General features: G+C 39.7%; 2 protein-coding genes across 8 annotated transcripts in view; one reads left to right on the top strand and one right to left on the bottom strand.

The window, feature by feature from the left end:
- Positions 1 to 26,980, bottom strand: LOC124259830 (NADPH:adrenodoxin oxidoreductase, mitochondrial-like). Of its 5 annotated transcripts, none has more exons than XM_046694033.1 (13): positions 26,833 to 26,980; positions 20,210 to 20,374; positions 18,816 to 18,911; positions 16,749 to 16,871; positions 16,364 to 16,408; positions 14,903 to 14,971; positions 13,618 to 13,719; positions 10,669 to 10,861; positions 10,195 to 10,391; positions 9,259 to 9,324; positions 3,270 to 3,378; positions 2,198 to 2,368; positions 1 to 1,211 (listed from the first exon to the last, which is right to left on the bottom strand). In XM_046694033.1, the coding sequence occupies exons 2-13, from the start codon at positions 20,372 to 20,374 to the stop codon at positions 1,072 to 1,074; spliced, it is 1,476 nt and encodes a 491-aa protein (XP_046549989.1). In that variant the 5' UTR covers positions 26,833 to 26,980; the 3' UTR covers positions 1 to 1,071. The 5 variants fall into 5 exon arrangements, with proteins under 5 accessions (XP_046549989.1, XP_046549986.1, XP_046549987.1 ...); XM_046694030.1 differs by lacking the exon at positions 26,833 to 26,980 and adding an exon at positions 25,142 to 25,371; XM_046694031.1 differs by lacking the exon at positions 26,833 to 26,980 and adding an exon at positions 25,229 to 25,371.
- LOC124259831 (rho GDP-dissociation inhibitor 1-like) overlaps positions 25,539 to 27,286 on the top strand; it is an 18,862-nt gene continuing 17,114 nt past the window's right edge. The window contains exon 1 of one of the 3 annotated variants that reach the window (XM_046694037.1): positions 25,539 to 25,557. The gene's annotated coding sequence lies outside the window, so the exon portion shown is untranslated. Of the gene's footprint in view, positions 25,558 to 27,059; positions 27,167 to 27,286 lie in introns of those variants that run through there. The other 2 variants (XM_046694035.1, XM_046694036.1) reach the window with 2 other exon arrangements.

Raw genomic sequence — 27,286 nt, 5'->3', positions numbered from 1 at the left:
TAGCATAAAAAGAATGGATGTTTTTATTCTCGCAGTACAACTATGTGAGGTAGGGCGAAGAGTTTACACACAGTCTGACAGAGACTACCACGGGAAGGCCATGAAGTCAGGCTGACACTTGGGCTGTAGAAGGCCAAACTTGGCTGGTCAGTGTTTGTCCCTCCTTGTCCCTGTTCTACCTTTCTTCTGGTCTGTGTCGCTCTTCCCCTGTCTGCCGCCCCCTCGCTATCTCTCGCCTTCCACTATCCTGCCTGCTTTTAGAGGCAGATGAACGACTAACAATCTGTTCAGGTCAGCAGTTCTCATGGACATAATCTGCTCAGTTGGTCATATTTTCACATATCTGAGACAAGTGTACACAACAAATAGTGTTACAACAGCCATACTCAAAAGGGTCCACTTTTGGAGAGAATTTATGGTTTGTGTCGCAATTAACCTTAAAAATTGCTTTGAAGAAGTTCTGATTTTTATGAGATGTATCACCATTCACCCATTATGACATCACAACAATCAACCAGTGTAAATATAATAAACAACAATGACTTTCTCCCTACTTCATTGACTAGCTTTCACTTTTAATCTTCTGTGACTTTGTATCAGTTTTGTTTGTTTTCAAAGAGTCACTAAAAATATATTGATGGACATCAAGCTGTTTAATGCTGTACTCAGCACAATTCAAGCTGTATGATGTCAGTCTGTAAATAATTGGGTCTGGACCAAACAATCCAGTGATCAACAGTATGTGGACTGAACAACGCAAATCGGATACAATGTCAACCAAGTCAATGAGCCTGAGCATCCAATCCTGTAAGTCGCCTCTTACGACAAGGGTTGCTGAAGACCAGGATCTTCACAGACAGAGAGGAAAACTGTTGAAGCCTGATACATTCTGTGGCCAGATCCATGCTGACAGGAATTTCTGGAGGGTTGGATATGTCCTATTACTGTCCTTTGAGATCATAAAACATAGGCATTTCTCTTGCATTTGGCTCAAGGCTATATGTAATGTCTATATAATGTATGACTTACTAAAATAGTTAGCGAATAAAATAATAATTATATATGGACAAGTCAAGAGGGTTTGGACTTGACAACACCCAGCATGCTGGGGACGTCGGTTATCTTCTCTCGAGGTTTCCCAATTTTCTTTCCGGCTTCTGACTCGCTCGTGTTGATCTTCTCCCAGTCGGAAAACGTGACAATTTCTACACCTGAAACACAGCAACAGGTGAGGTGAGGTGAGGTGAGGTGAGGTGAGGTGAGGTGAGGTGAGGTGAGGTGAGGTGAGGTGAGGTGAGGTGAGGTGAGGTGAGGTGAGGCGAGGTGGATGTATAATATCACATTAAAGATTCCGGCATATATATAGTGACATGTGCATGTATGTGTATATCTGTGTCCATGCTTATACCAGTTTTACAGAGCTAACCCACTGAGTTACCATGTCACAGTTTTACATTAACACCCCTCTCAGAATATAAATAATCTGGTCAGAAACACATAATACCATTCATATTGAAAAGGAACCCCATTTAGATGGGATTTTATGAACTTGATGAAAGCCTTGCTTCATTAACGGCTTCAGCATTGCAGAAAAGGCTTGGCGGAAATGAAAATCATGTGGTTCCGGATCTGTGAGACAAACTCAGTAGTCTGAGCCAAACTTAATGGTGACTGCCAAGAATGGTAACATAAAGTAACATCTGTCAACATCAGATGCTGTCAAAGCATAAAGGCAGAAATGTATGCTTAGGTTATATGGTGTGTAACGACAGGTTCAGATAGTCCCAAGTTGTCTTAACAGTTGCTGATGGTTAAGACTGACTGACTGAGTTTGGTTTTACGCCGCTTTTAGCAATATTCCAGCAATATCACGGCGGGGGACACCAGAAATGGGCTTCACTCATTGTACCCATCTGGGGATTCGAACCCGGGTCTTCAGTGTGACGAGCCAACGCTTTAACCAATAGGCTACCCCACCGCCCCTCTGATGGTTAGAAAGAGTATTTGTATGTCAAGGCAACATTACACAGTAACATGTCAACATCACCAAGAAGAGTGAGCCTGACATATCTGAAACAAACCTGGGTTTCCAGAGGAGGCAATATGTGCCATGATGACGATGCAGGTTTCAGGGTCATTTTGACAGTTTGGATCAGTTATATTTAACATAACTAACAAAAAATGCAAAAGGGCTGACCTCTCTGTGTCAGGATGTCCTTGACCTCTGCATGACCCTGTTTCCCGGTTGTCTCCAACTGACCCTCCTCCATGTCCTTAAGGATCACCTTGCCGGTGTCAAACCCATCAGTCATGGTATTGAGGATGACACCCACAGGTCCTCGGCCAACCCATCCGCTACAGTAGAGACCTGTAAAATGTTGTTTGAAGCCTGACTCCACAGTATTTCAGCTATTCAATGAACGCAGCCTGTAACTATTCGAGTGGACAAGAGAGTTCAATGATTGAAATGCACAATGTTCTGGATATGATGACCACCATCAACCATGTGACTGGGCCTGAAATCCTCACCCATTAAATCAGCAGTGACACATTAAATACGGTTTGTTTGTTGAGGTGAGGTGAAATTGGGTTTTACGTCGTGCTTGAGAATATTTCGCTCATATGACGACGTGCATGCTTGTGTATGTGTATGTTGCGGCTGCTTGTACTAGCCCAGACTGAAGCTGGTTTTATAGTGCGAGCCCACTGAGATACCATGCCGCAGTGAAGCATGCATACCCCACTCAGACACATTATACTGACTCCGAGCCGACCAGTCCTTGTTGTACGTACCCATTAATGCCGAGCGCCAGGCAGGGACCAACAAGTACCATATTTTAACGTCTTTTGGCTTGACACAGTTGGGGATCGAACCCGCGACCTTCCGCTCTCCGGGCGGACGCTCTAACCACTACACCACGGAGGCGGTCCGATTTGTTTGTTTGTTGTTGTTGCTGAACGTTGCAATATTCCAGCTATATGGCAGCGGTCTGTAACTAATGGAGTCTTGACCAGACAATCCAGTGACCAACAGCATGAGCATGGATCTACACAATGGGGATACGATGGCATGTGTCAACCAAGTCAGCAGGCCTGACCACCCGATCCCGTTTGTCGCCTCTTATGACAAGCATGGGTTGCTGAATACCAATTCTCGCCCGGATCTTCATGGGTCACAAACACATTAAAAGACACAATGTCACCAGTCCCTGAATATTTGCACCATCATGTCAGTTAGCAAATCCACTGATGTGAATCATTGTTCCCACCTTTAGTTCCCTGAACTCTGCTGTTCTTGTTGGGGATTATTCCTTTGTCAGCATCAAAGGGTACGGTGCTGTCGATTGGGATGCTCTTGTAGCCTATGCTTCTTAACACCTGTGTAAACATAACAGTGTAGAACTTCATTCATATTGTGTAAGATCCAGGTTAAAGTAAGATCCGGGTTAGAATTCATCTTGAGCAACCCATGCTGAGTGAGTGAGTGAGTTTAGTTTTACGCCGCACTCAGCAATATTCCAGCTATATGGCGGCGGTCTGTAAATAATCGAGTCTGGACCAGACAATCCAGTGATCAACAGCATGAGCATCGATCTACAGGAATTTGGAACACGATGACGTATGTGTCAATAGAAGTGAGCAACCTGATCCCGTTACCCTCGCTCTTACGACAAGATAGTAAGCCTTTTATAGACAAGCACATGGGTTGCTGAAGACCTATTCTACCCGGATCTTCCGCAGGTAAGTAAGATCCGGGTTAGAATTCATCTTGAGCAACCCATGCTTGTCGTAAGATAACAATATCAAGTGAATGGGTTTGTGGAAATAAAAAATTCAAAATTCCAAAGAGGAGGAAAATGTGCCATGGCAAAACTGAGATCCATGGTAAAGTTGATCAAAGAATAGTGAAAGGTCCTCGAGGTGGGCTCTGGAAATGTGGCAGTGTTGTATTTTGAGTGGCAGTATTATATTTTGTGTGTCAGTGTTATATTTTATGTGGCAGTGTCATATTTTGTGTGGCAGTGTTATATTTTGTGTGTCAGTGTTATATTTTATGTGGCAGTGTCATATTTTGTGTGGCAGTGTCATATTTTGTGTGGCAGTGTTATATTTTGTGTGGCAGTGTCATATTTTGTGTGGCAGTATTATATTTTGTGTGGCAGTGTTATATTTTATGTTAGTACCTCATAGCTGAAGATATACCTGTTCATGTACATATTATACATCTTCAGAAGTGGTTATTTCAGCATCCTTAGATGTGGTTACCCTATGTTACAATACAACTGAAGCATGCTCCAGCAAAGCATATCAATCAATGCACAAACCTTACAATAGCCCAAGCCCTGACTTGTCTCAGTCTTTTATCTAGCTTACATAATTACCACACAGTTTAAATTCAGTTGTTGACCTGTTTCTTCAGTCACTCTCAAGCACTTAAACACTCAAGCAGTTTTACACAGCAGCAAGAAGTTTAAAGGTCCTCTGGAAATCAGGTCACCTCTGTGTATTGCCAAGGTTAGTCTTCCATCTGTATTTGTTTGAGTGGCATTCCATATGCAGAGATGCCAAGCCTAATTTAGCCCAATTAGTATTTTGCCCAAAAACTAATGCAGAAATTAGTATTTTTTGGCCAAAATTAGTATTAACTTTTCTAAAGAATTTTCAGATTTAATAAATATGTTTTAGATGTTTTATTAACATTGTACTCACCTAAATCAGTAGTATGTATCCACATATAGCTTGATACTGAATAAAATGTGGTTGAATTTATTTTTGGAAAGACTTCCATCCATATCCCCCACTAAATCTCATTCTAGTCAAATCATATCACCTGAATATATATATTCCTCATCTGATAAAGATGAGTTTTAACATGTTTCTTTAATTGTAGTTGAACATACTGAAAGACATATCCAACTTCTGAAAATGCCACTCAAAGAAATTTTCACTTATCGTTAAAATCTAGGGGGATACGAGAGGAAGTCTTATCTTATTGTGTATGGTACATATGCTATTTGATGATTTAATTTAATGTATTTTTAGAAAAAATTGTACATTTTTACTGCAATCGTAGTCACGTATTTTTTGTTGTTTTTTCGTAACAATTACGATAAAATCGTATGGGTTGGCATCTCTGCATATGCTTGAAAACGCTATAAGAATCTATACCGAAATGTCGTCATTGTCAAAATAAAGAAGATGATCATCCATAAAGTCTTGTCATTTTCATATGTACTGTCCCATTTTGTGTTAATTGGTTAATCAGTATATCTGTGTGATGTGTTGATATGGATATTTATAGGTGTCTTATCTCTACCAGTTTCTAGTAAACTAGAAATGATATGGTGCACTCAATGTGTGCATATATATATGTATAACCAATGAGCAGAATCTATACCATGACAGATTCCTCTCAAACCAGTTTTATCATCACCAAAAATACCTGTAACTGTTGTATTAACAAAAATCCAAGCAGGTTGTGTGAAAGTATGTAATCTTATCATACCAGTATGTACATGTATGTGGTCATGCACTTGTATGTGTAGGTGCATGTGTGTAAGTGGGTCCATGAAATGAAGCAGGTTTGACGCAGTGTACTAGGTATTATTGTAGTTGGCACGTAATGAGATGCATTACCCGAATGTGTCCTTTGTTGACATTATGGCTGATATTGTGGTACTATGTATGCTTTTCACTAAACAAATCCTTTCACAAAGCACTAAGTTGATCGTAAGTCACTAAGGTAACCTTAGTGCAATGTTACACAATGGGAGTTAAGGTTAACCTTAGTAAAGGTTGCTTCGTGAAAGGACTCCTTGATTTTTACAGGGCCTCCTTTCACAAAGCACTAAAGTGATCATAACTCACTTAGCCAGTCTAAGTAAACTTTGGCTCAGTATTATTTGTTACACTGCTATACTGAGTCTAACAAAACCGTGTGGAAGGTCTTGTAAGGTAACCTTTGAGCGACCTATGACCGTCGAATCAAACTTGAGATGGCCGAATGGATTTAACCAATCAGACAATGGCTACTATTTAGGGTTCGGTGGGACTTACAAAATGCATTTTCTCTTCCCCGGTCACCAACACTGATCTCACAATAAATGAAAACCTGCATAAAACACAGATATGTGACCTGCAGAATATATGCTTTTTGGTTTCTGTTAACATGGTTATCCTTAGCTAATATTTCCGCAAGCTGACATCCTTGAATACTGACAAAACGCTAACCTCAGCGACTGTTTACTCACTGTTGTGGCGTGCTCCATGTGCATCACTCGGAAGCGATCGTACGGAAAATAGTATTCGGAATCATTCGGGTACAAAACCTTTTTGAGGTAAAAGTTCAAAAGGTATGTGTGAATGTCAACTTTCACGATTTGGTAAGCTGTGTTCTGATTGGTCAATTGAAAAGGTTACCTGACACGACCTTCTACTAGGGTTTGTTGGACTCAGTATAGCAGTGTAACGAATATTACTGAGCCTAAGTTTACTTAGTGGACTGCTCCCTAAGGTAACCTTCTCGCAATGTTAAAGAATGGGACTATGAAAGGAACAACTGACTTACAAGTGACTGCTGGATCGTGCAAACCAAAGTCCACAGACCTGGTAGGTATTGTATATCCTATTTCATAGAATAGTGTACCTAAACTGAGCAGTGATCCCTCTTGGTAACAGATGTATTATGTACATCCTTGGTGTATATGTCAGGGTAGAGATTGCGATCTGGTAGGATCGGAGATTCTACCAGTAGAGATTGCAATCAGTCTCTTCCAGTAGAGATTGTGATCGGAGTCTCCACTGGTAGAATCTCCGATCTTACTTGTAGAGATTGCAGTCGGAGTCTCTACCAGTAGAGAATCTGATTATATAGAATAACCTATACATTCGTAATTTCGACCAGTAGAAGCTCAAATCTGATCCTACTAGTAGAGATTGCAATCTAAGTGAATATTTAGAAAAACAAAAATATTTTCGCATCTTCCATTGAAAAGTGCACACTGTTTGTCCAACTTCATGTTTACAAACAAAATGAAAATAAAACATTGTTACTTTTTCATTTATGATTGTTATTGTAAATAAATGTATCTCTAAAATTTAAAACCCCCCAAAAATCAATACACTTTATTGTGAGTTCTAATGTCAGCTATGTCCATCAATGACAATAGCAACATTTAGGTCCGTCATAAATGTGACATTATTTGTTATCAATAATCACTGATGTGTGCACTTTTCAATGGAAGATATCGAATATAAACATAAAACAATATGTCACAATAGTGAGTTCTGTCAGAGCCATGTCACCTTCTTAACCTGTCTCTGATCTCACCTCGCTGACCAGTAACTGACTGGTGTAACTGTTCACGGTGTCCTCCTAGGAATCCAGTCATTTCCCCACCTGGTCAATTCCTCACCTACCATTTCCCCACCCGGACAATACCTCACCCAAATATATATCTGGCCAGTCATTTCCCCACCTTCCTGTTTTTTGGTTGTTATTTTACTCAAATATAAGAATGAATGAACAAGAAGAGTGAATGAACAAGAAGTACAGTAGAACACGGATATAACGAACTCCAAGGGACCACGAAATTTAGTTCGCTATATCCGGTGTTCGTTATTCACATTTGACCGCCATCTTGGATTGTAGAGATGTAGAGACACGTATATGCTGAGGCTACAAATATTTATTCTTGTACATGTACATTGACATAACATTAAAATTCTGAATTTATCATTCACAGACATTAGCTAGAACATGTTTAACAAGAACATTTTAACAATCACAACAATCTCAAAAATACATGTATATAACTTAATTACGTTTAACAAAGTACACAATTTTGCTCTTCACACCACGTCTTGCAGACTTCATTTTGCCGACTGCATCACAGACACGTTAATGAGTTCGCTAATCACGTCGATAGTTGGGCTTGGGGGTAGTAAATCAGTTCGCTATAGCCGTTAATTAAGCTACTCACGACTTACGTTATTCGTATAATTTTAATGATATTATAAAGGACTGTTGACGGGACTTTTAAATTTGTTCGCTATATCCGTGTTCGCTATATCCGTGTTCTACTGTAGTGTAAAATATTCTTTAATATTCAGCTCCCATCTGACAAAGTTCTTCTTGGTATGGCCCTGCTCCCGAAGTATTATTACACTTCTCCACCTCTCCATAAATGTGTACAACTGTTGTCATCTTTGTTGTTTACCCACAGATCAATCAGAGTTTCTACCATTTGTTCAGCTCCGACTAGGTTTATTAGATTTAAGTATTAATAAAGGTAGAAGATTGTCTATAGACAGAAATATGAGAATTTGTCCATTATGCACTTCATCTATTGAAGATGAAATTCATCTTATATTTGTATGTCCATATTATGATGATCTTAGAAGAAAATATATTTCAAGTAATTATCTATCAAAATATCCAACAATAGCCTTTGTCTCAATTCTCACTTCAAGAAATGAAACTGTTATCCGCAACCTTTCTCTATTTGTAAAACATGCTGTTGTCTTGAGAAATGATAGGTTATCTAAGCAATAACCATTATAATTGCCATTGTATTATGTACTGTAATTATGTATATGTATGTAACTCCTTGTATATGGGCCCGGAGGCCTTGAATACAATAAACTTAACTTGACTTGACTTGACCATTTGAATTGGAAATGGTACTGGTGGAATCTCTGATTGTACCAGTAGAGATTGCAATCGGAGTCTCTATTTGTAGGATCGGAGATTCTACCAGTAGAGACTCTGATCGCAATCTCTACTGGCAGAGACTCCCGATCGCAATCTCTACCCTGAGATATATATACTTGCATGGACACATAAATTATGTGATTGATATTGATTTGATTTAATCTGTATTGTACTGGTATGTTATGACATGATACCATAGCAACATTGCTGACCAGTTGGTTCGGGGTTTTAGGTTTAAGGAGGAAATTGTACTCGGATTCATCCCAGAATAACTAATGTGCTATCAGGTCACCCCCTGTATAAGGTTTTCATCGCTGAAGAACCCCAAATCCTATGCACTACAGAAACAAAACATGAAATGGAGGGACAAACAGCTCTAAATCCTACATGCCCCTCCCATTTCAAATTAGGGGAAGAAGCCCAGTCCTCAATCAGCCCTTACAGCAAGCATGGGATGCTTGGGACCCATCAGGTCCCGGCAACAAGGTTCCTGAATTAAAGCTTGTATAATACAATATGAAACATGAAGTTGACAATAAGCTTACCAATCCACATGTTATGTCAGTTACTGCATCGGTTGCCACAGCTTTCTGGTTGACAAGGTCTGGGCCCTGAAAGATATCACATTTAACTCCTGTCACTGGCTATTCATTCTGTTTGCTGCAATATTCATTGTACAGAGCTACAGATAACTTTTTGGGTCATTGGGTTATGTACTCGCTTGTGTTCATCTCAATTGGGTATCCTAATTTTCCTTTGAGTAACCAAATATATTGGTCCCACCTCAATCCAACTTAATTGGGTATTTTGTCATTTTCCATAAATTTGTATAAAAATAATAAAGTTTAAATGTTGGTTTACGTGTTTGCTATTCATATTTGATCTGTAATATGAGAAGACTGCAAGTAGCCAAGTTCACGTGTTGAAATAAAACATCTCAATATACCTCAGTTATTTCATCAAACCACCGGTACGCAAGCTAAAATGTGACATTTATGTGTGTATGCATGTAGGATCAAACTTATTGAGTATTTTCAAAACTTCAAGCGTACTTGTACGCAATAGACTTAATAGGAAGTGAGTTTTCATATATATATTTGTGTATTTTACGCAGATGTGCAGCTTACCTGTACCTCTGATTGTACAATTATAAACAAGTCACACAACCATTACTCTGCAGTACTCACTTCTACAGCCCATCGGGACGGTTGGGTAGCCTAGTGGTTAAAGCGTTGGCTCGTCACGCTGAAGACCCGGGTTTGATTCCCCATATGGGTACTATGTGTGAAGCCTATTTCTGGTGTCCCCCGCTGTGATATTGCTGGAATATTGCTAAAAGCGGCATAAAACTAACCTCACTTTACAGCTGATCACATCATCCAGCTGTTCTGTTTTAATAAAATGCCTTGGCCACTGGTTTAAAAAGCCTATCGAAACAGAAAATTTATGATAAAAGATGTACATTAAAATTGTATGCTTACTTCAAGTCGGTTCACAGCAAATTTGACTCTTTCTGGTCCTTTCCCATCAGCACTTGCAGCTACTTCCTGTGGACTGAGACAGAAGTGCAGGTTCCACTGACGTACAGCGTCGGCCCAGCGCTTGACATCCTTTTCAGCTGGTTCACACCCAGATCTGTACAGGAGGTCTGTCAGCCGTTTCCGGGGACGAGGGAGGTCTGGTAAATATATGGAACACTTCTGGTTTAAACGTTACTATCACTTTTGGGAGAAAAGCTTACTATTCTAATGATTCAAACAATATATGGTGGTGGGGTAGCCTAGTGGTTAAAGCTTTCCCTCGTCACGCCGAAGACCCGGGTTCGATTCCCCACACGGGTATAATACTCCATATCTAGAGTACCCCGCTGTGATATTGCTGGACTATTGCTAAATGCTCTGTAAAATTAAACTCACTCCAACAATATACCACAGAAAATTTAGTCCCCATTTTACCATTTATCAGTTCTTTAAGGCTGGCCACGTCCTGTGGGTTAATGACTGTCCGGCACTCAGGGAGGTTGACCATTTCTCGCAACTCTTTGATGGTGAATGCAACCTGCAGTGGGCCACGTCGGCCGACTAGATGAACTTGTTTGACGCGGCTTTCAGCCAGGGAAGCAAGGGCATGTTCTGATATATCAGTTTTCTGCAAAGCAACCAATGAACATGATTGAAATACATTGAGAATTATCACAGAGATACACAAGGGAATGTGGAGAAATTAATAGAGTTGGTTCGTTCTTCAACACTACTCAGAAAGAATCCATCTATACGACAGCGACCAATATTATAATATTCAACTCTGGACCAAACAATCCACTGATTCATATGTAAGTTACAATTTACGGTGCTGGGGTACAAGGACCTGCCACATGCCGACTCATTAAGTCTGGACAACCAATTCATTGATCACCATTTACGATCAGCTATGTCGCTGTAAGCAGTGATGGTATTCAAATATCATATAAAAATTCCACTCCTCATATATCCATGACCTTTGTCACTACCACTTTTATACATCCCACTGTCGGTGGCCATCTAATGTATATCCTGTAGATGGTAATTATCTCTTGTATATCCCACAGCTGGTGACTATTTATTTTATATCCAGCAGTTGTGACTATCCACTGTACATCCTGCAGCTGGTGATAATCCATTGTACATCCTGCAGCTGGTGATAATCCATTGTACATCCTGCAGCTGGTGACTATCCATTGAAGCTGGTGACTATCCATTGTACATCCTGCAGCTGGTGATAATCCATTGTAGCTGGTGACTATCTATCATATATCTACCTTCAGTATATCCCACAGCTGGTGACTATCTATTATATATCCAGCAGTTAAGACTATCCATTGTACATCCTGCAGCTGGTGATAATCCACTGTAGTTGGTGACTATCTATCATATATTTACCTTCAGTATATCCCACAGCTGGTGACTATCTATTATATATCCAGCAGTTGTGACTATCTATTGTACATCCTGCAGCTGGTGATAATCCACTGTAGTTGGTGACTATCTATCATATATCTACCTTCAGTATATCCCACAGCTGGTGACTATCTATTATATATCCAGCAGTTGTGACTATCCATTGTACATCCTGCAGCTGGTGATAATCCACTGTCTATCATATATCGCGGATAATCCCTTACCTGATATTGGTACCACCAAAGAAATTGCTCATTCATTTGCAATGTACTTTCAGGAAAAAATCAAAAATATTAGAAGCACACTCCATGACAGCGAAACACTGACGCCGTCTTTAGGATGTGATGACACTTTTGATGACAAACCTGTTTTGAATGTTTTCCCCCCTTTCACAGTCCCAGAAACACTAAAACTTCTTAGGAAGTCTAAACCGACTTGCTGTGTACTCGACCCGATTCCAACTAACATTGTACTGAGTTGTATGGATATCCTCCTGCCCACTTTGACATCAATCATCAACTGTTGCCTGCACGAAGGTACAATGCCGTTTCTCTGAAAATGCTGCTCGTGAAGCCACTCCTAAAAAAACCTGACCTCGACACAGAACATCTCAAGAACTACAGACCTGTTTCTAACCTTCCATTCCTCTCCAAGCTCATTGAAAGAGCTGTTGCAGAATGTCTGTCACAGCACTTGACCCTGCACAACTTGTATGATCCACTTCAATCAGCGTGTATCGCCCCTCGACATAGCACGAGACAGCTCTCCTGAAAGTAGATCAATGACCTGAGATGTGCCATCGGCTTCGGGGAATGTTGCTCTGCTTTCGTTCTCTTGGACTTGGCGGCTTCGACACCATCGACCACCAAAGACTGCTGCAGCTTCTTCAGGACGATTTTGGTGTCCAAGGATCTGCACTGAATTGGTTTAGCTCTATCTGTCTCAGAGATCACGGTGTGTGTACATTGATGGACAGTTCTCAGATTCAGTGCGTCCTAAACTGCGGTGTGCCTCAAGGTTCAGTATTGGGCCGATATTATTCACTCTTTATACCAAGGAATTGGGTCAAGTCATCGACCAGCACAAGCTGCCAAGACACCTCTGCGCTGATGATCATAGCTCATTAAAATATTTAGACCAATAGCATCCATAGCAGAAGCAGCCTCTGCCGATGTTACCAACTGCTGTACACAGATAAAGAATGGATGAACATCAATAAACTCAAGCTTAATGGCGACAAGGCGAGTGCATGCTAATAGGCCCATCTGCAAGATGTATGCCCATCAGGTCTCACCGTGGTTCAGATCGGAAGCTCAGAGTATTGATGTCACTTTCGTTCTGTGAAGAACTTGGGTGTTGTTTTGGACTCAGAACTGTCCATGAAGCAACATGTCAGCCACATCTCGAGTTTGCTCTTTCCAACTGAGGAATATCAGCAACATCAGAAAGTACCTGACCAAAGAATCACTTATCATCCTGATTCTCACCCTGGTAACATCTAGGATTGATTACTGTAACAGCCTCCTTGCGGTGCACCCAAGTCTGTTACCAACAAACTACTAGCACATCCAGAATGCAGCTGCTCGGATAGTCTCCAGCTGCAGGAAATGCGACCATATCACCCCATCTTACATGACTTACACTGGCTGCCCATCCGACAGAGAATCAGCTATAAGATCTTGTGTCATGTGTATCGATGCCTGTCTGAAAGATGCTCCACAATATCTGTGTGATTTGATCACAGGAGTACAAACCAGCTCGATCACTGGGTCAGAAGAACAAGCTCCTGTTGCAAGTTCCATCTGTCAAATCTGTGAACTATGGACAGCGTTCCTTTGCTTTCAGTGCAGCAAAGGAATGGAACAATCTCCCAGTCAATCTCAGACAGTCTTCATCTCTTGCCTCCTTCCAATCGAGCTAAAGACTTACTTATTTAATAGTGCCTTTCTAGAATATTATTATATCTACCTTCAGTATATCCAACGGAGTCAGAAGGATCCTGGCGACATCCAGAGCGACATTTCCATGGCCCAATACAACAGCCGAATCACAGCTCAAGTCCACTGGCAACTGAAAACAACAATTACATGTGCTATATGGCAGCGTTATTCACTGTAAAACAGTGTTGTAACTGTACTACATTGTGTCTAATAGGATTCTGAAGACTAGGGAATAGAGTAATCTGGAAGCTGCTTAAGGAGGTTCCTTACCATTTGACAAAGTCTCATGAAAATGCTTATATTTCCACTCTATATGTAAAAACGTGCTCAATTCATTTCTGTAATAAAAAATAGGGTTTACCCTGCTCGTTTGAGAGAAAATGGGGGTTCCAATCTGGGGGTGTGTTGAAAAAAAAAGAAAACATCACCTTTTTTTCTTCTAAGAAAATGTGAATAAAAACTTTCATTTGTTGAATAATCATGACTTGAATAAAAGTTCATAAATATATGTGATTTAAAATGAAGAATAGAAAATCTAATGATTTATTGACATTTATAAGCATTGTCAATAAAAAAAATATTTACGCAAATTTTGTTATTTTCTTTCCAATAAAACAATCTAAATCAATGAATCTCAAAAATTGTACAAAAATGATTTATTGGATAGATATAACATTAAACAGCCTTTTCACATACACAGGGACTGGAGCATGCCTGGCATCTCACATCGTCGAGGACAGTGGTTGTGAAGATCACACTTGATATCAAGCCTAGGACAATTTTGGTAACTTGACCACTGGTGCTGTTAATATCATGAATATCATTACCATTGACATTATTGCTGCTTCCATTGCTATTATGATGCTATATTTCACACTGCTATTATAGTTGTACTGTCATTACTTCGCAGATATTTGTATTAATTTGCAAACTTGTCAACACATCATATAATACAGTAGTATTTGTAACACATTTCTTTGTAGGTTTCACACTGAATTCTTTGTGTACAGATTTCTGATTGGTTGGTTTTTGTTTAACACCGCACTATGCAATATTCCAGTCTGGACCAGACAATCCAGTGATCAGCAGCATGAGCAATCGATCTACACAATTGGGATATGTTGATGTGTCAACCAAGCATGGGTTGCTGACGACCACTTCTAACCTGGATCTTCATGGGTTCAGATTTCTGTGTTAACTGATTGTTTCAACTTGGATGTTTAATGTAACACAAGACAACACTTTCCTCACATGACAAGCTTTTACACAGTGCCGTGAGTAAGTGGATTTTTGTACCAACAAATGCCACCTACTTCCTTGTCTTCAGGGAGGCCATTGTACCAGCCAACGAATCTTCTGGCAGACAGCACATTTGGCAGATCCTGGTCAACAAATATTTCATTATTTTACAATGTTGAAACAAATGCTGCAGTCAGCAACATTGAAGTATATGACCTCAGCCTGTGACCTATAGACTGACTGAGTTTGGTTGTACGCCGCTTTTAGCAATATTCCAGCAACATCACGGCGGGGGACACAGAAATGGGCTTCACACATTGTACCCATGTGGGGATTCGAACCCGGGTCTTCGGCGTGACGAGCCAACGCTTTAACCACTAGGCTACCCCACCATCCCTGTGACCTATAGAGTCTGGTCCAGACAATCCAATGAGGGACATCATGAATCTAAATGAGTAGGATACAACGACAAACACCAAACAGGTCAGTGAGCATGTCCACCTGAATATGCTAACCGAATCTTCCAACATGCATGGGTTTACTGAAGACCAATAATACCCACTGTGCCTTTGGAAACTACTGAGAAAAGATCTTTAGGCCAGATCAATTTTATTTCTTGTTTTATGGATCGTAATTTTATGTCGTAATTTTTCAAGAATAAGAAGAAAAAAAATACAAATAAATTTTCCCTGCTCAAAAAATAAAATCCTCAGGTTTTTATTGGCCAAATATGTAAACTTAAAAAAAAAGATTTTTGATTGTTTTTCGTCCCATATACACTTCATAAATTGCCAAAAATAAAATACTTTTAGTATTTAAAAGGAATATTACTTTGACTGGTGATTATTTTTTATTTTTTCCCTCCTGCCCTTAGTTTTTGGGGACAAAAATCCATAAAACAAGAAACAAAATTGGTCTGGCCTTACAGCAAAATTAAGACAAAATGAAACAGCTTTTTGGCTTAAACCAAAGAGATTTCCCAACAAACCCTATGTTTCAATAAAGTCCATCTAAATCCCTGAGCTTAAACCATTACTGTTTAGTTTTAACGTTGCTATTATTTACTCAAAAGTTGATTATCTTTCTGTGGTAACATCTTGCAAAACGGTAGCTTCAAAGGACCACCTCCAGTCATTAGGACAATCTTCACAAAAATGAATCTGGTGTTGGAGGTAAGGGTGAGGTGTGGTGAAATTGGGTTAAACCTCGTGCTTGAGAATATTTCACTCATATGACAACGTGTATGTGTATGCTGCTTGTACTAGCCCAGACTGAAGCTGATTTTATAGTGCTAGCCCACTGAGATACCATGCCGCAGTGAAGCATGAATACCCCACTCGTCTTTGTTGTACCCACTAATGGTGAGCGCCAGGCAGGGACCAACAAGTACCATATTTTAACGTCTTTTGGTATGACACGGTCGGGGATCAAACCCGCGACCTTCCACTCTCTTGGCAGCTCTCTAACCACTACACCATGGAGGCCGTCTTTGGTGTTGGAGAACCTCTCCAAGTCTGACATGAGACCAGTCTCACCTCTCCTGGGATTCCCAGTGTTCGATCAGCATCCGCTCCATAGGACTACAAGACAAAAAAACAAACCTTTCATTGCAGAAGCACGAAGTATTATATATTTGAACGTAAACAACAGGATCAGTTTTCATTTCACGTGTCATAGTCCAATGAAACTTGATCCTTGACATACTCCTGAAATTTCTGGAGCAATGAAGTGGTGCCATTACCGATGCAATAATCTGGCTATATCATGTGGGTCTGTTGAACTAAACCAGTGATTAATATCATGAGCAGACGTCAAACACCTTTGATGTTCGATGACACGGGATCAAACTACCGGTATCTGAAATTCAGTGGGTTTTTTCGTATTTGATCACGTCCAGGTATCTGAAAACAAACATCTTACCAAAACTACGGCTGTATAATTCTTCTGCAGCTCAGAGACTGTAATATCTTTCCCAATTGTCACATTGCCAAGGAAACTACATCGGTCTTTCTCAGCTGTCTGGGTAAATGTATTGATGACATTCTGGAACAAATCTTTATGTAGTCAGCATAGTGAATTACATGTAAATCAATCTAACACTTTAATATTTAACAAACTACTTTTAACCCTAAAAAAAATTAATTTTCCCCTCACAAAAAATAAAATTTGAATGTTTTTATTGGCCCAAAATGTAAAGTTACATGAAAAATTATTTTTTTAGATCGTGTTTTGCCCCATATACACTTCATAAAGTGCCAAAAGTAAAATACTTTAGTATTTAAAGGGAATATTACTTTGACTGGTGATTTTTCTTTCCCTCCTGCCTTTATGTTTTCTGAGGACAAAAATCCATAAAACAAGAAATAAAATTGTTCTGGCCTTACTAGTTTTATTTTTTTGTCACATACAAGATTTCTGAAATTACTTGTCTGTATAATCAACCAATGTAGGCTGTCGACATAATTCAAGACATTGGGTGCAATGTTTTATATGTCTACGTAAGTGTCATGGTGACTTGAAAATAAGGTCAAGGTCACCCAAAGTAACTGGTGTCTGCATAATCCCCCAATGTAGGCTGTCACCAAATTTGAAGATTTTGGGAACAACAGTGCATAAGATATCACATTACCAAGAGTTTGAAAAGTGTTCAAAGCCTCATGGCGACCTTGAAGATAAGGTCAAGGTCATCCAAATCAACTGGTGTCTGCATAATCACCCAATGTAGACTGTCATCAAATTTGAAGATATTGGGTACAACAGTTCATGAGATATCACATTAACAAGAATCAGGACGTACGGATGCTGCTGAATACATAGTCCCCTGTTCCGCGTTGCGGCGGGGGACAACAATCGATTTGCTATCTCTCACTTTGATCTCATAACATCTCCCTATATTTCCTTTCCATGGAACCAAAATATCAGACATGACAGGTCATTCGCTGCAGGATATTGTGTGAAAAAGACAATCACAAACCAGAGAAAAAGAGATGTTGTCAGACAAAAGAGTGGATTCTGTGTATTGATTTGCTTCGAAGATACGGCAATCTAATTAAAAAATTAGAAGTCAAAGACAAACAGTTTTGCAATTAGTTTGCAATATGGAGAGGGAAAGAGAGGGACGATCTTTTATTGATAGTGAGCCAAAAAACACTCTGAAAATTCAAGTCATGGATTCATCACCGCAGACTAAGCCATGCTTCACAATTGAGTTGATCAAATATCACGTGACACTAAAACTAAATTTCATTGACTGTGCTTCATCCAGCTTGCCAAATAGCTAGAAGAGACTCTCCACCCTCATGACACAGTCGATGTGGGTTTGAGCGGCAGATTTGTACAATTCGATTAATCTCTGAGACTTCAACATATCGATTTGAGGGGCCGACCCATGTGTAACTCGATTTTTGATATCCAAGATATCATACCTCCGTTTCTGTCTCACTTTCATACTGCAAACATTATAAGTTGTTTACTGGTCACGAGGGGGGCAGGGAACATAAACAAACTTCGAGGGTACATCAACCCATGGGCCCCGAGGGACCAGTGAACAACGTATTTATCTTACCGAACACCTTAATGTTAATTTTGAATTGTTTGAAGCGCGGGTACAAATCTTTTTGTAGCCATCGCTAGATTTTGCTGACAAGAAAAACAGATTTAGAGTTATCTCCCTTCCATCGATTTGCAATCGCAAAACATTGGTAATTTCCGTACATCACATACGTGATTCAATGTAATTCGGGATAAAGAATTACTACCACGAAGTACCAAATGAGTTGCCATTGACAGCGGGGTACATTGAAATGTTACTCGCTTGTAAGCGGGGTACATTGAAAATAATAAAAGAGCACTCAGCCAATCAGAAAGCGACATTTATGTGTGAGGTAAGATAATACACTGTATATAATTTCTGAATTTTTCCTTTATTTTAAGCATTGTTATTGATTAATGTTTACTGTAATTTGTAACTAATGACAGCGACCTCACCTTGACCTCTGGGTGATCTGGAGCAACCCCAAACCTAACAAGACCAAACGGAACTGGTAACTTCTCAAATATGTCAACTCTCACTGATGGATGTCCCTGAAAGTAACAACACAATTTCACATGACAAGATGTTGAGTCACAGCCGCACGGGATCTGTATGAAAAATGTCACATTTATTTTGGCTTGAAATAACTGAGAAATACCTGTCCAGAGAGCGGATCACCACGATAAGTCAAGAAAATAAGGTCTTGTGCCAGGGATAGTCAAAGTGTTTTCAAGATGAGTACATGCACACCACCAATTCCTTTACACATTCCTGCAAGCACACCACCAATTCCTTTACACATTCCTGCAAGCACACCACCAATTTCTTTACACATTCCTGCAAGCACACAGCCAAGTACTTTACACATTCCTGCAAGCACACCACCAATTACTTTACACATTCCTGCAAGCACACTAGCCAAGTACTTTACACATTCCTGCAAGCACATTGCCAAGTACTTTACACATTCCTACAAGCACACTGCCAAGTACTTTACACATTCCTGCAGGCACACTGTCAAGTGCTTTAAATATTCCTGCAGGCACACTGTCAAGTGCAAGCTTTAAACTTTTTACACATTCCTGCAGGCACACTCCAAAATACATTACACATTCCTGCAAGCACACTGCCAAGTACTTTACACATTCCTGCAAGCACACAGCCAAGTACTTTACACATTCCTGCAGGCACACTGCCAAGTACTTTACACATTCCTACAAGCACACTGCCAAGTACTTTACACATTCCTACAAGCACACCACAAAGTGATCCAATTGAGAGAGACAGAGGAAGAAAGAGACTTAGGGACAGAAGTGAGTGAGTGAGTTTAGTTTACGCTGCCCTCAGCGATATTCCAGCTATATGGCGTCGGTCTGTAAAAGCAATAGAGACTGCGCAATATAACTGGTTTACAATTTACCACAAAGTAATGAAAACGCGATACCTATTGCAAATCGCACTGCCGAAAACCGGTATTTTGACATGCATTGCAAGAACTTACTGTAACACTTTCGAATTCTTCGGATATTGCCTTGTTTCATTTGTGCCAAATATTATTTACATTTTTATTTTGTCAGGATTAAAAGTTTTTATTACAGCTTAATCAAACATGATATGAACATTCTCTGCAATACCCATCCCTAGTAAACAACCAACTCTGGACGAGACAATTCAGTGACCAACAGCATGAGCATCGACCTTCGCATTTGGGATACAATGACGTGTGTCAACCAAGTTAGCGAGCCTGACCACCTGATCCCGTTAGTCGCCTCTTACAACAAGCATGGATTACTGAAGATCAATTCTAACCCGGAGTGTCCAGAGTGACAGGAAGATCACAGTACCTTACCTTCAGGAGCTGCTGTGCTGTGTAGAAGCCTGCAGGACCACTGCCAATGATAGCCACATGCGGTACTTTGTCTGGTGACGTGTGTTTACATCGTCGTGGCAATGATCGCAAAAAGGTGCTGATTGCACGGGAAATCCTGTAACGTGGCACTCCATACAGTGACATCTACAAAAGTAAGAAACATTCCATGTCTTAAGGGACCGTTCATAATTTATGGGAGAGTGTGTGAGAGTGTGTGAGAGAGTGTGAGAGCGTGTGTGAGTGATGATTGTAGGGGGGGGGGAGTGCACCCATTTTGTTCTTGGAGAGGTAGGGAGGGTCAGCAATTTTGTACACGTTTCTAGGGGGTCAGCAATTTTGTACCTAAAAATTATTTTAAATTTATGCTTTAAAATATGGAAAGGAGGGGAGGGCATTGACTTTGTACATGACATGGGGGGGCAGTTACTTTGTACGTGTGTGTGTGTGTGTGTGTGTGTTAATTCACATTGTACATGCTTCTCCATAAAAATCATCATCAACCCCCTAGCCATAAATTATGAACGGTCCCTAATTGGTTTTGTATTACCATTTCGATTCACAATAGTTTCTCCAATAATCAGGCTTATTTACTCTTTAAATCATAAAGGGGTGACATCTAATTTGGTGAGTTGCCCTGATTCTCAAAATTATTTTTAGGAGTTAAATAAGATATCTTAAGTCATATTACATTTTTTAAAAACATTACAAGCCATTAGTGCATGCACCAATGTATAAGAAACTAGAATGATTAAATATTGTTATGTCTAGCTATTTCAAGCCAAACTTCAGGAAATATAAAGGTCAAACAACAATGAGACTTTCAGAAATTTCAATTGCCTTGGCATGGTCTTACGACACTTTGTGTGTGATTAACATAGAACTTTGAAAATATCTGCATCCTGGCCTGGTTGCAAATGGATTTTGAATTATAGGATTTGTACAAATGATGTGCGTTATGACCCTCGATATGTAGCCACTGTGTGCAGGTAGCCCTACATTGCGAATAATATGACAGAGTTTGGGCTTCTTACTGACATTTTCATTGTTACTGACGCCTTTGTCAGAATTATCATGATTACTAAAATTTGTTGACGCCTTTAAGTGTTTCTCAGTTCCTTTAGTAACACCAAGAAATGATTCCAACCCTGACTGGATTTGGACAGACATGGAGACAAGTGTGCCAGGATCACAGCCACTTTCGTTTCCCAGCATTTATTTATTTAATTATTTATTATTACATTTATTTATTTATAGATTTATTTATTTATTTAATTTATTTATTTATTTATTTATTTATTTATTTTTGTCAAGCTGCTTGCAACAGTACTCCAGCTTAATGCTGAAGGAGTGAGTGAGTACGGTTTCACGTCGCCTTCAGCAATATTCCAGCAATATCACGGCAGGGGACACATTGTACCCATGTGGGGAATCGAACCCAAGTTTTCAGCGTGACGAGCGAGCACTTTAACCACTGGGCCACCCCACCGCCCCTAATGCTGAGAGAAGCCCTTAGTCCATCCAGTTATATCTTTAACCAACACTGACTAATAACAAGGCTTTGTAAGCTTGTGACTAGCATTTCACAGATAACAGAACTATCGGGAAAATCAGTGAGCCTAATAATATTTAGACACAGTATTTCCTTACATGTTATCAGTCTCAGTGGAGATTAATATTTATAACTCCCAAGGGTTCATACTATTAGGTGTTCTTAAACCAATAATTTGTTCTTTCACATAAAGGGGTTGTGGGATAGCCTAGTTGTTAAAGTGTTTGCTCATCACGCCAAAGACCCGGGTTCAATTCCCCATGTGGGTACAATGTGTGAAGCCCATTTCTGGTGTCCTCCGCCATGATATTGCTGGAATATTGTCAAAAGCAGCGTAAAACCATACTCACTCACTTTTCATAAAACCTATTCTGTTACAAGCTACTTCAGGGTAGTTATTTACATCCACCCTGATTTATGTGTTTTACACACCTGAATACAATGATAAACAAGTGTTTGCCACTAATATGGCAATGTCCCCCGCCGCTAAAGAATGGAATATTTATAACATATTTACTGCTTTTTATTTTTTGGTCACATACAAGATATCTGAAATCACTGATGTCTGCATAATCACCCAATGTAGGCTGTCGACATAACTGAAGACATTGGGTGCAATGTTTTATGAGATATGAAAAGTGGTCAAAGTGTCGTGGTGACCTTGAAGATAAGGTCAAGGTCACCCAAATCGACTGGTGTCTGTGTAATCTCCCCATGTAGGCTGTCACCAAATTTGAAGACATTGGGTACAACAGTTCATGAGGTATCGCGTTAACAAGAGTTTGAAAAGTGGTCAAAATGTCATGGTGACCTTGAAAATAAGATCAAGGTCACCCAAATTGACTTGTGTACAGACATTGACATTGGGTACGACAGTTCATGAGATATCGTGTTAACAAGAATCGGGACGTACATACGGACACCGCTGAATATATGGTCCCCCTTTCGCGTTGCTGCGGGGGACAATAACCAAATTGCATTAAGAAAGATTTGACGCTTTGTGCATTATGCATAAAAAGCTGAGATCTGATGAATAAACAAAAATGCGTTAAGAGATACAGATACACATGCAGAAAACGTCCACATTTGTTAAATAGGTTTCATGATTTTTACATTTATATTTGAACACAAGTCAATGAAATATATCTCAGTAGTTGCGATCTATTTTGTCAATGTTTACATAATTTGCAGCTTTTCTTGCGGTTCAAAAGTGGGAACTGAAAGAGGTTTTGATGCTTACTTTAACAGTAAGAAAACGCGTTTACGAGAAGTAGGCAGTGCACGGCAATGAGGAAACCCATTTGGTTTGTGAAAGGTAGAGCAGATGTAGGCTAGTGCACGTGCATTACATGACGATGAAATTGATTCTGTGCATAGCTGCACACTCCTTGCTCATAAGACTCTCACGTGGTCAGTGTAGTAAGTTGGTAATATTCGGATATATAGATATATATCTCGAGAGATTTAAACATGTCAAAGTTAGGTAAGCACAGTCAGATAATACATTCTCAGACCCGAGAAGTGGCATACAATGTTATTAAGTACATGGAGAAAGAATGTACATCTACGAAACAGGCACTGTTAAAACCTAGGAATGCCACCATCGCACTACACTTGATCGCGGACAACCTGGGGCTGCTTCGCTCACAATGGCAAGCACCAGTGGGCGGCACTCATACATGCTAATACGGGTCAATTGTCAGGTCAGCGCTCAACTTATCCTTGTTTGCCAGTAATGTATGACTGATATTGAATGGAATGTTAAAATACCTCCTACCTTTGGAAGATAAGAATATTAAAAACAAACCAAGTTACAAAAATATTTGTTTTCTACTCAGATATTGCAAAAGGGAAGTAAGTTATGAATCCTAGATAATACCAGTGGCGGCTTAAAGTGAGTTGAAGTATAGGTGATAACAGCCTTGGTTGTTTCCTGTCCAGATGAAATATATAGATATGGTGTGGACAAACCAAGATTCACAATAAACATAATAATTATCATAAAAGCAAATCTAGGATTCAACTAGGGATGCAACTCTGGACAGTAAAATTTAGAGTTTTTGACACGTGGGTCATCATAGGCTTCATTAATCATGTTGACTGATGGCTTCTTCCTTCTAAAATGCTATCAATTAGAATGCAAAGGATATAACATGAAATGTGATGGTGATTTTGTTTATTTGGAAAGGGGAAGATGGACAAGTGTGTAAGTTTTTTCTGGAATTTGTTTTAAGGAAAACTTCTGGAATATAATAAATTGAAAGTGTTCATTCTCTGATTACGAGTGAGTGAGTTTATTTTTACGCCGCACTCAGCAATATTCCAGCTACATGGCGGCAGTCTGTAAATAATCGAGTCTGGACCAGACAATCCAGTGATCAACAGCATGAGCATCAATCTGCGCAATTGGGAACCGATGACATGTGTCAACCAAGTCAGCGAGCCTGACCACCCGATCCCGTTAGTCGCTTCTTACGACAAGCATAGTCACCTTTTGTGGCAAGCATGGGTTGCTGAAGACCTATTCTACCCTCGGATCTTCACGGGTCTACTCTGATTAGGATACAAAATCCTAATAACAAAGTAACCACTACCAATGAATGCATAATGTCATAAAGCCTGTTATCAACTTTCACTATCTGTATGTAAGCACATTATTAGGAAGTTCATGTATCAGAAAGACTCCCATTACTCCTTCCTTTTCCCAAGCATCAGCTAAAATGATTTATTTGTCAACAACAATCCAGCTCTACGATGACGGCCTTAAACACAATAGAGTCTGAAACAGGCAATCCAGTGATTGAAGCTGTTATTAACGATCCATACTGTCAAGTCAAGGAGCCTGACCACCAGATCCATTTAACCACCTTTACAACCAGCACAGGTTCTGAAATTAAGGCCCCTGTTCTAATCTGGTGTTTTAAATATAAGTATTTATTGTGGTCACAATGGGTACCTGCATATTAATTATGTGTCTGGATCTGCATCACCCATGCTACCAATTATTACTCAGGCTTACGTTTCCCAAATCTGCCATGATGTTCCTATGCTACTGCTAATGTGTAAAGTTACTTTTAAGCCAGACATATAAATATAATAACTGATATGCACCGTTATTATCCTTGGTCTGATCGCTACACCCTAATCCTTTAGATAGGATCACCTGTTCAGAGGCACACTTTCATTGATATGTCCGAGCGACGGCTCCTGTGCATATTCCTTCCTGGTTTAACTGACCTTCGATTGTGTACTGTAGAAAATGTTTGAGGAAAAGCTGATTCACGAATAACTCAGCCGAAAGCATATCAGTGCTAAATGCCAATATTATTTGTTTACATTCGGTATGATATGTATCAACCAACCATTATTTATTATTGTTGCCTCTACGTGGTGTCAAATGTGTTGTTGACCTGCGCAGTCAACATTTTCTCGAGTGACAAAGGCCTCACCGTTGCTGGTCATGTGTCAGACATTAGAGACCAAACTGTGCTGACTCGCACTCTCAGCTGCCTTGCATGTGCTTCCTCAAACTTCAAGAGGTCAAAGGTCAACTCATAATTATACTTTTCCATCTGCATTAATAAAGTATGCCAAGTACATTGAGAATCATTTAGTTTCACTGCATGTGTTTTGATGTAAATGCAAAATCGTCCACTTTCTATTAATATATTTCAGTGGGGACTACATTCTGTATCACCTCCGCTCTAACCGGAAGTGATTTTATCCGCCATTCAACGAAGGTGTCGGTTCATTGCTTTGTGGGTTTTGGATAAGTTTGGTATGTAATACGTGTGTAATATTTAAACTAAATATCTTTTGCATGTATGTGATGTAAATGCTTAGCATGTTATCACTGAATTGAAAGTGTTCATTCTCTGATTAAAAGAAAGTGAGTGAGTTTATTTTACCCGCGACTCAGCAATATTCCAGCTACATGGTGGCAGTCTGTAAATAATCAAGTCTGGACCAGACAATCCAGTGATCAATAGCATGAGCATCAATCTGCGCAATTGGGAACCGATGACATGTCTCAACCAAGTCAGCGAGCCTGACCACCCGATCCCGTTAGTCGCTTCTTACGACAAGCATAGTCACCTTTTGTGGCAAGCATGGGTTGCTGAAGACCTATTCTACCCTGGATCTTCACGGGTCTACTCTGATTAGGATACAAAATCCTAATAACAAAGTAACCACTACCAATGAATGCATAATGTTATAAAGCCTGTTATCAACTTTCACTATCTGTATGTAAGCACATCATTAGGAAGTTCATGTATCAGAAAGACTCCCATTACTCCTTCCTTTTCCTGCGATCAGCTAAAATGATTTATTTGTCAACAACAATCCAGCTCTACGATGACGGCCTTAAAACAATAGAGTCTGAAACAGGCAATCCAGTGATTGAAGTTGTGATTAACGATCCATACTGTCAAGTCAAGGAGCCTGACCACCAGATCCATTTAACCACCTTTTACAACCAGCACAGGTTCTGAAATTAAGGCCCCCTGTTCTAATCTGGTGTTTTAAATATAAGTATTTATTGTGGTCACAATGGGTACCTGCATATTAATTATGTGTCTGGATCTGCATCACCCATGCTACCAATTATTACTCAGGCTTACGTTTCCAAAATCTGCCATGATGTTCCTATGCTACTGCTAACGTGTAAGTTACTTTTAAGCCAGACATATAAATATGATAACTGATATGCACCGTTATTATCCTTGGTCTGATCGCTACACCCTAATCCTTTAGATAGGATCACCTGTTCAGAGGCACACTTTCATTGATATGGCCGAGCGACGGCTCCTGTGCATATTCCTTCCTGGTTTAACTGACCTTCGATTGTGTACAGTAGAAAATGTTTGAGGAAAAGCTGATTCACGAATAACTCAGCCGAAAGCATATATCAGTGCTAAATGCCAATATTATTTGTTTACATTCGGTATGATATGTATCAACCAACCATTATTTATTATTGTTGCCTCTACGTGGTGTCAAATGTGTTGTTGACCTGCGCAGTCAACATTTTCTCGAGTGACAAAGGCCTCACCGTTGCTGGTCATGTGTCAGACATTAGAGACCAAACTGTGCTGACTCGCACTCTCAGCTGCCTTGCATGTGCTTCCTCAAACTTCAAGAGGTCAAAGGTCAACTCATAATTATACTTTTCCATCTGCATTAATAAAGTATGCCAAGTACATTGAGAATCATTTAGTTTCACTGCATGTGTTTTTGATGTAAATGCAAAATCGTCCACTTTCTATTAATATATTTCAGTGGGGACTACATTCTGTATCACCTCCGCTCTAACCGGAAGTGATTTTATCCGCCATTCAACGAAGGTGTCGGTTCATTGCTTTGTGGGTTTTGGATAAGTTTGGTATGTAATGCGTGTGTAATATTTAAACTAAATATCTTTTTTGCATGTATGTGATGTAAATGCTTAGCATGTTATCACTGAATAATGATTTTACAGTAGGAATAATTATTACTTGCCGATCTTA

This window comes from Haliotis rubra, unplaced genomic scaffold, assembly GCF_003918875.1.
Source record: "Haliotis rubra isolate DU_JTF1 unplaced genomic scaffold, ASM391887v1 Scf74, whole genome shotgun sequence".
In the NCBI taxonomy this organism is placed as follows: Eukaryota; Metazoa; Mollusca; class Gastropoda; order Lepetellida; family Haliotidae; genus Haliotis; species Haliotis rubra.
This window is presented reverse-complemented; position numbering and strand designations above follow the sequence as displayed.

Coding starts and splice junctions, on each gene's coding strand:
- LOC124259830 (XM_046694030.1), bottom strand. Junction 16,409..16,748: donor ATTATACAGCCGTAGTTTTG/GTAAGATGTTTG, acceptor TTTGTCTTGTAG/TCCTATGGAGCGGATGCTGA. Junction 14,972..16,363: donor CACTGGGAATCCCAGGAGAG/GTGAGACTGGTC, acceptor TTTGTTGACCAG/GATCTGCCAAATGTGCTGTC.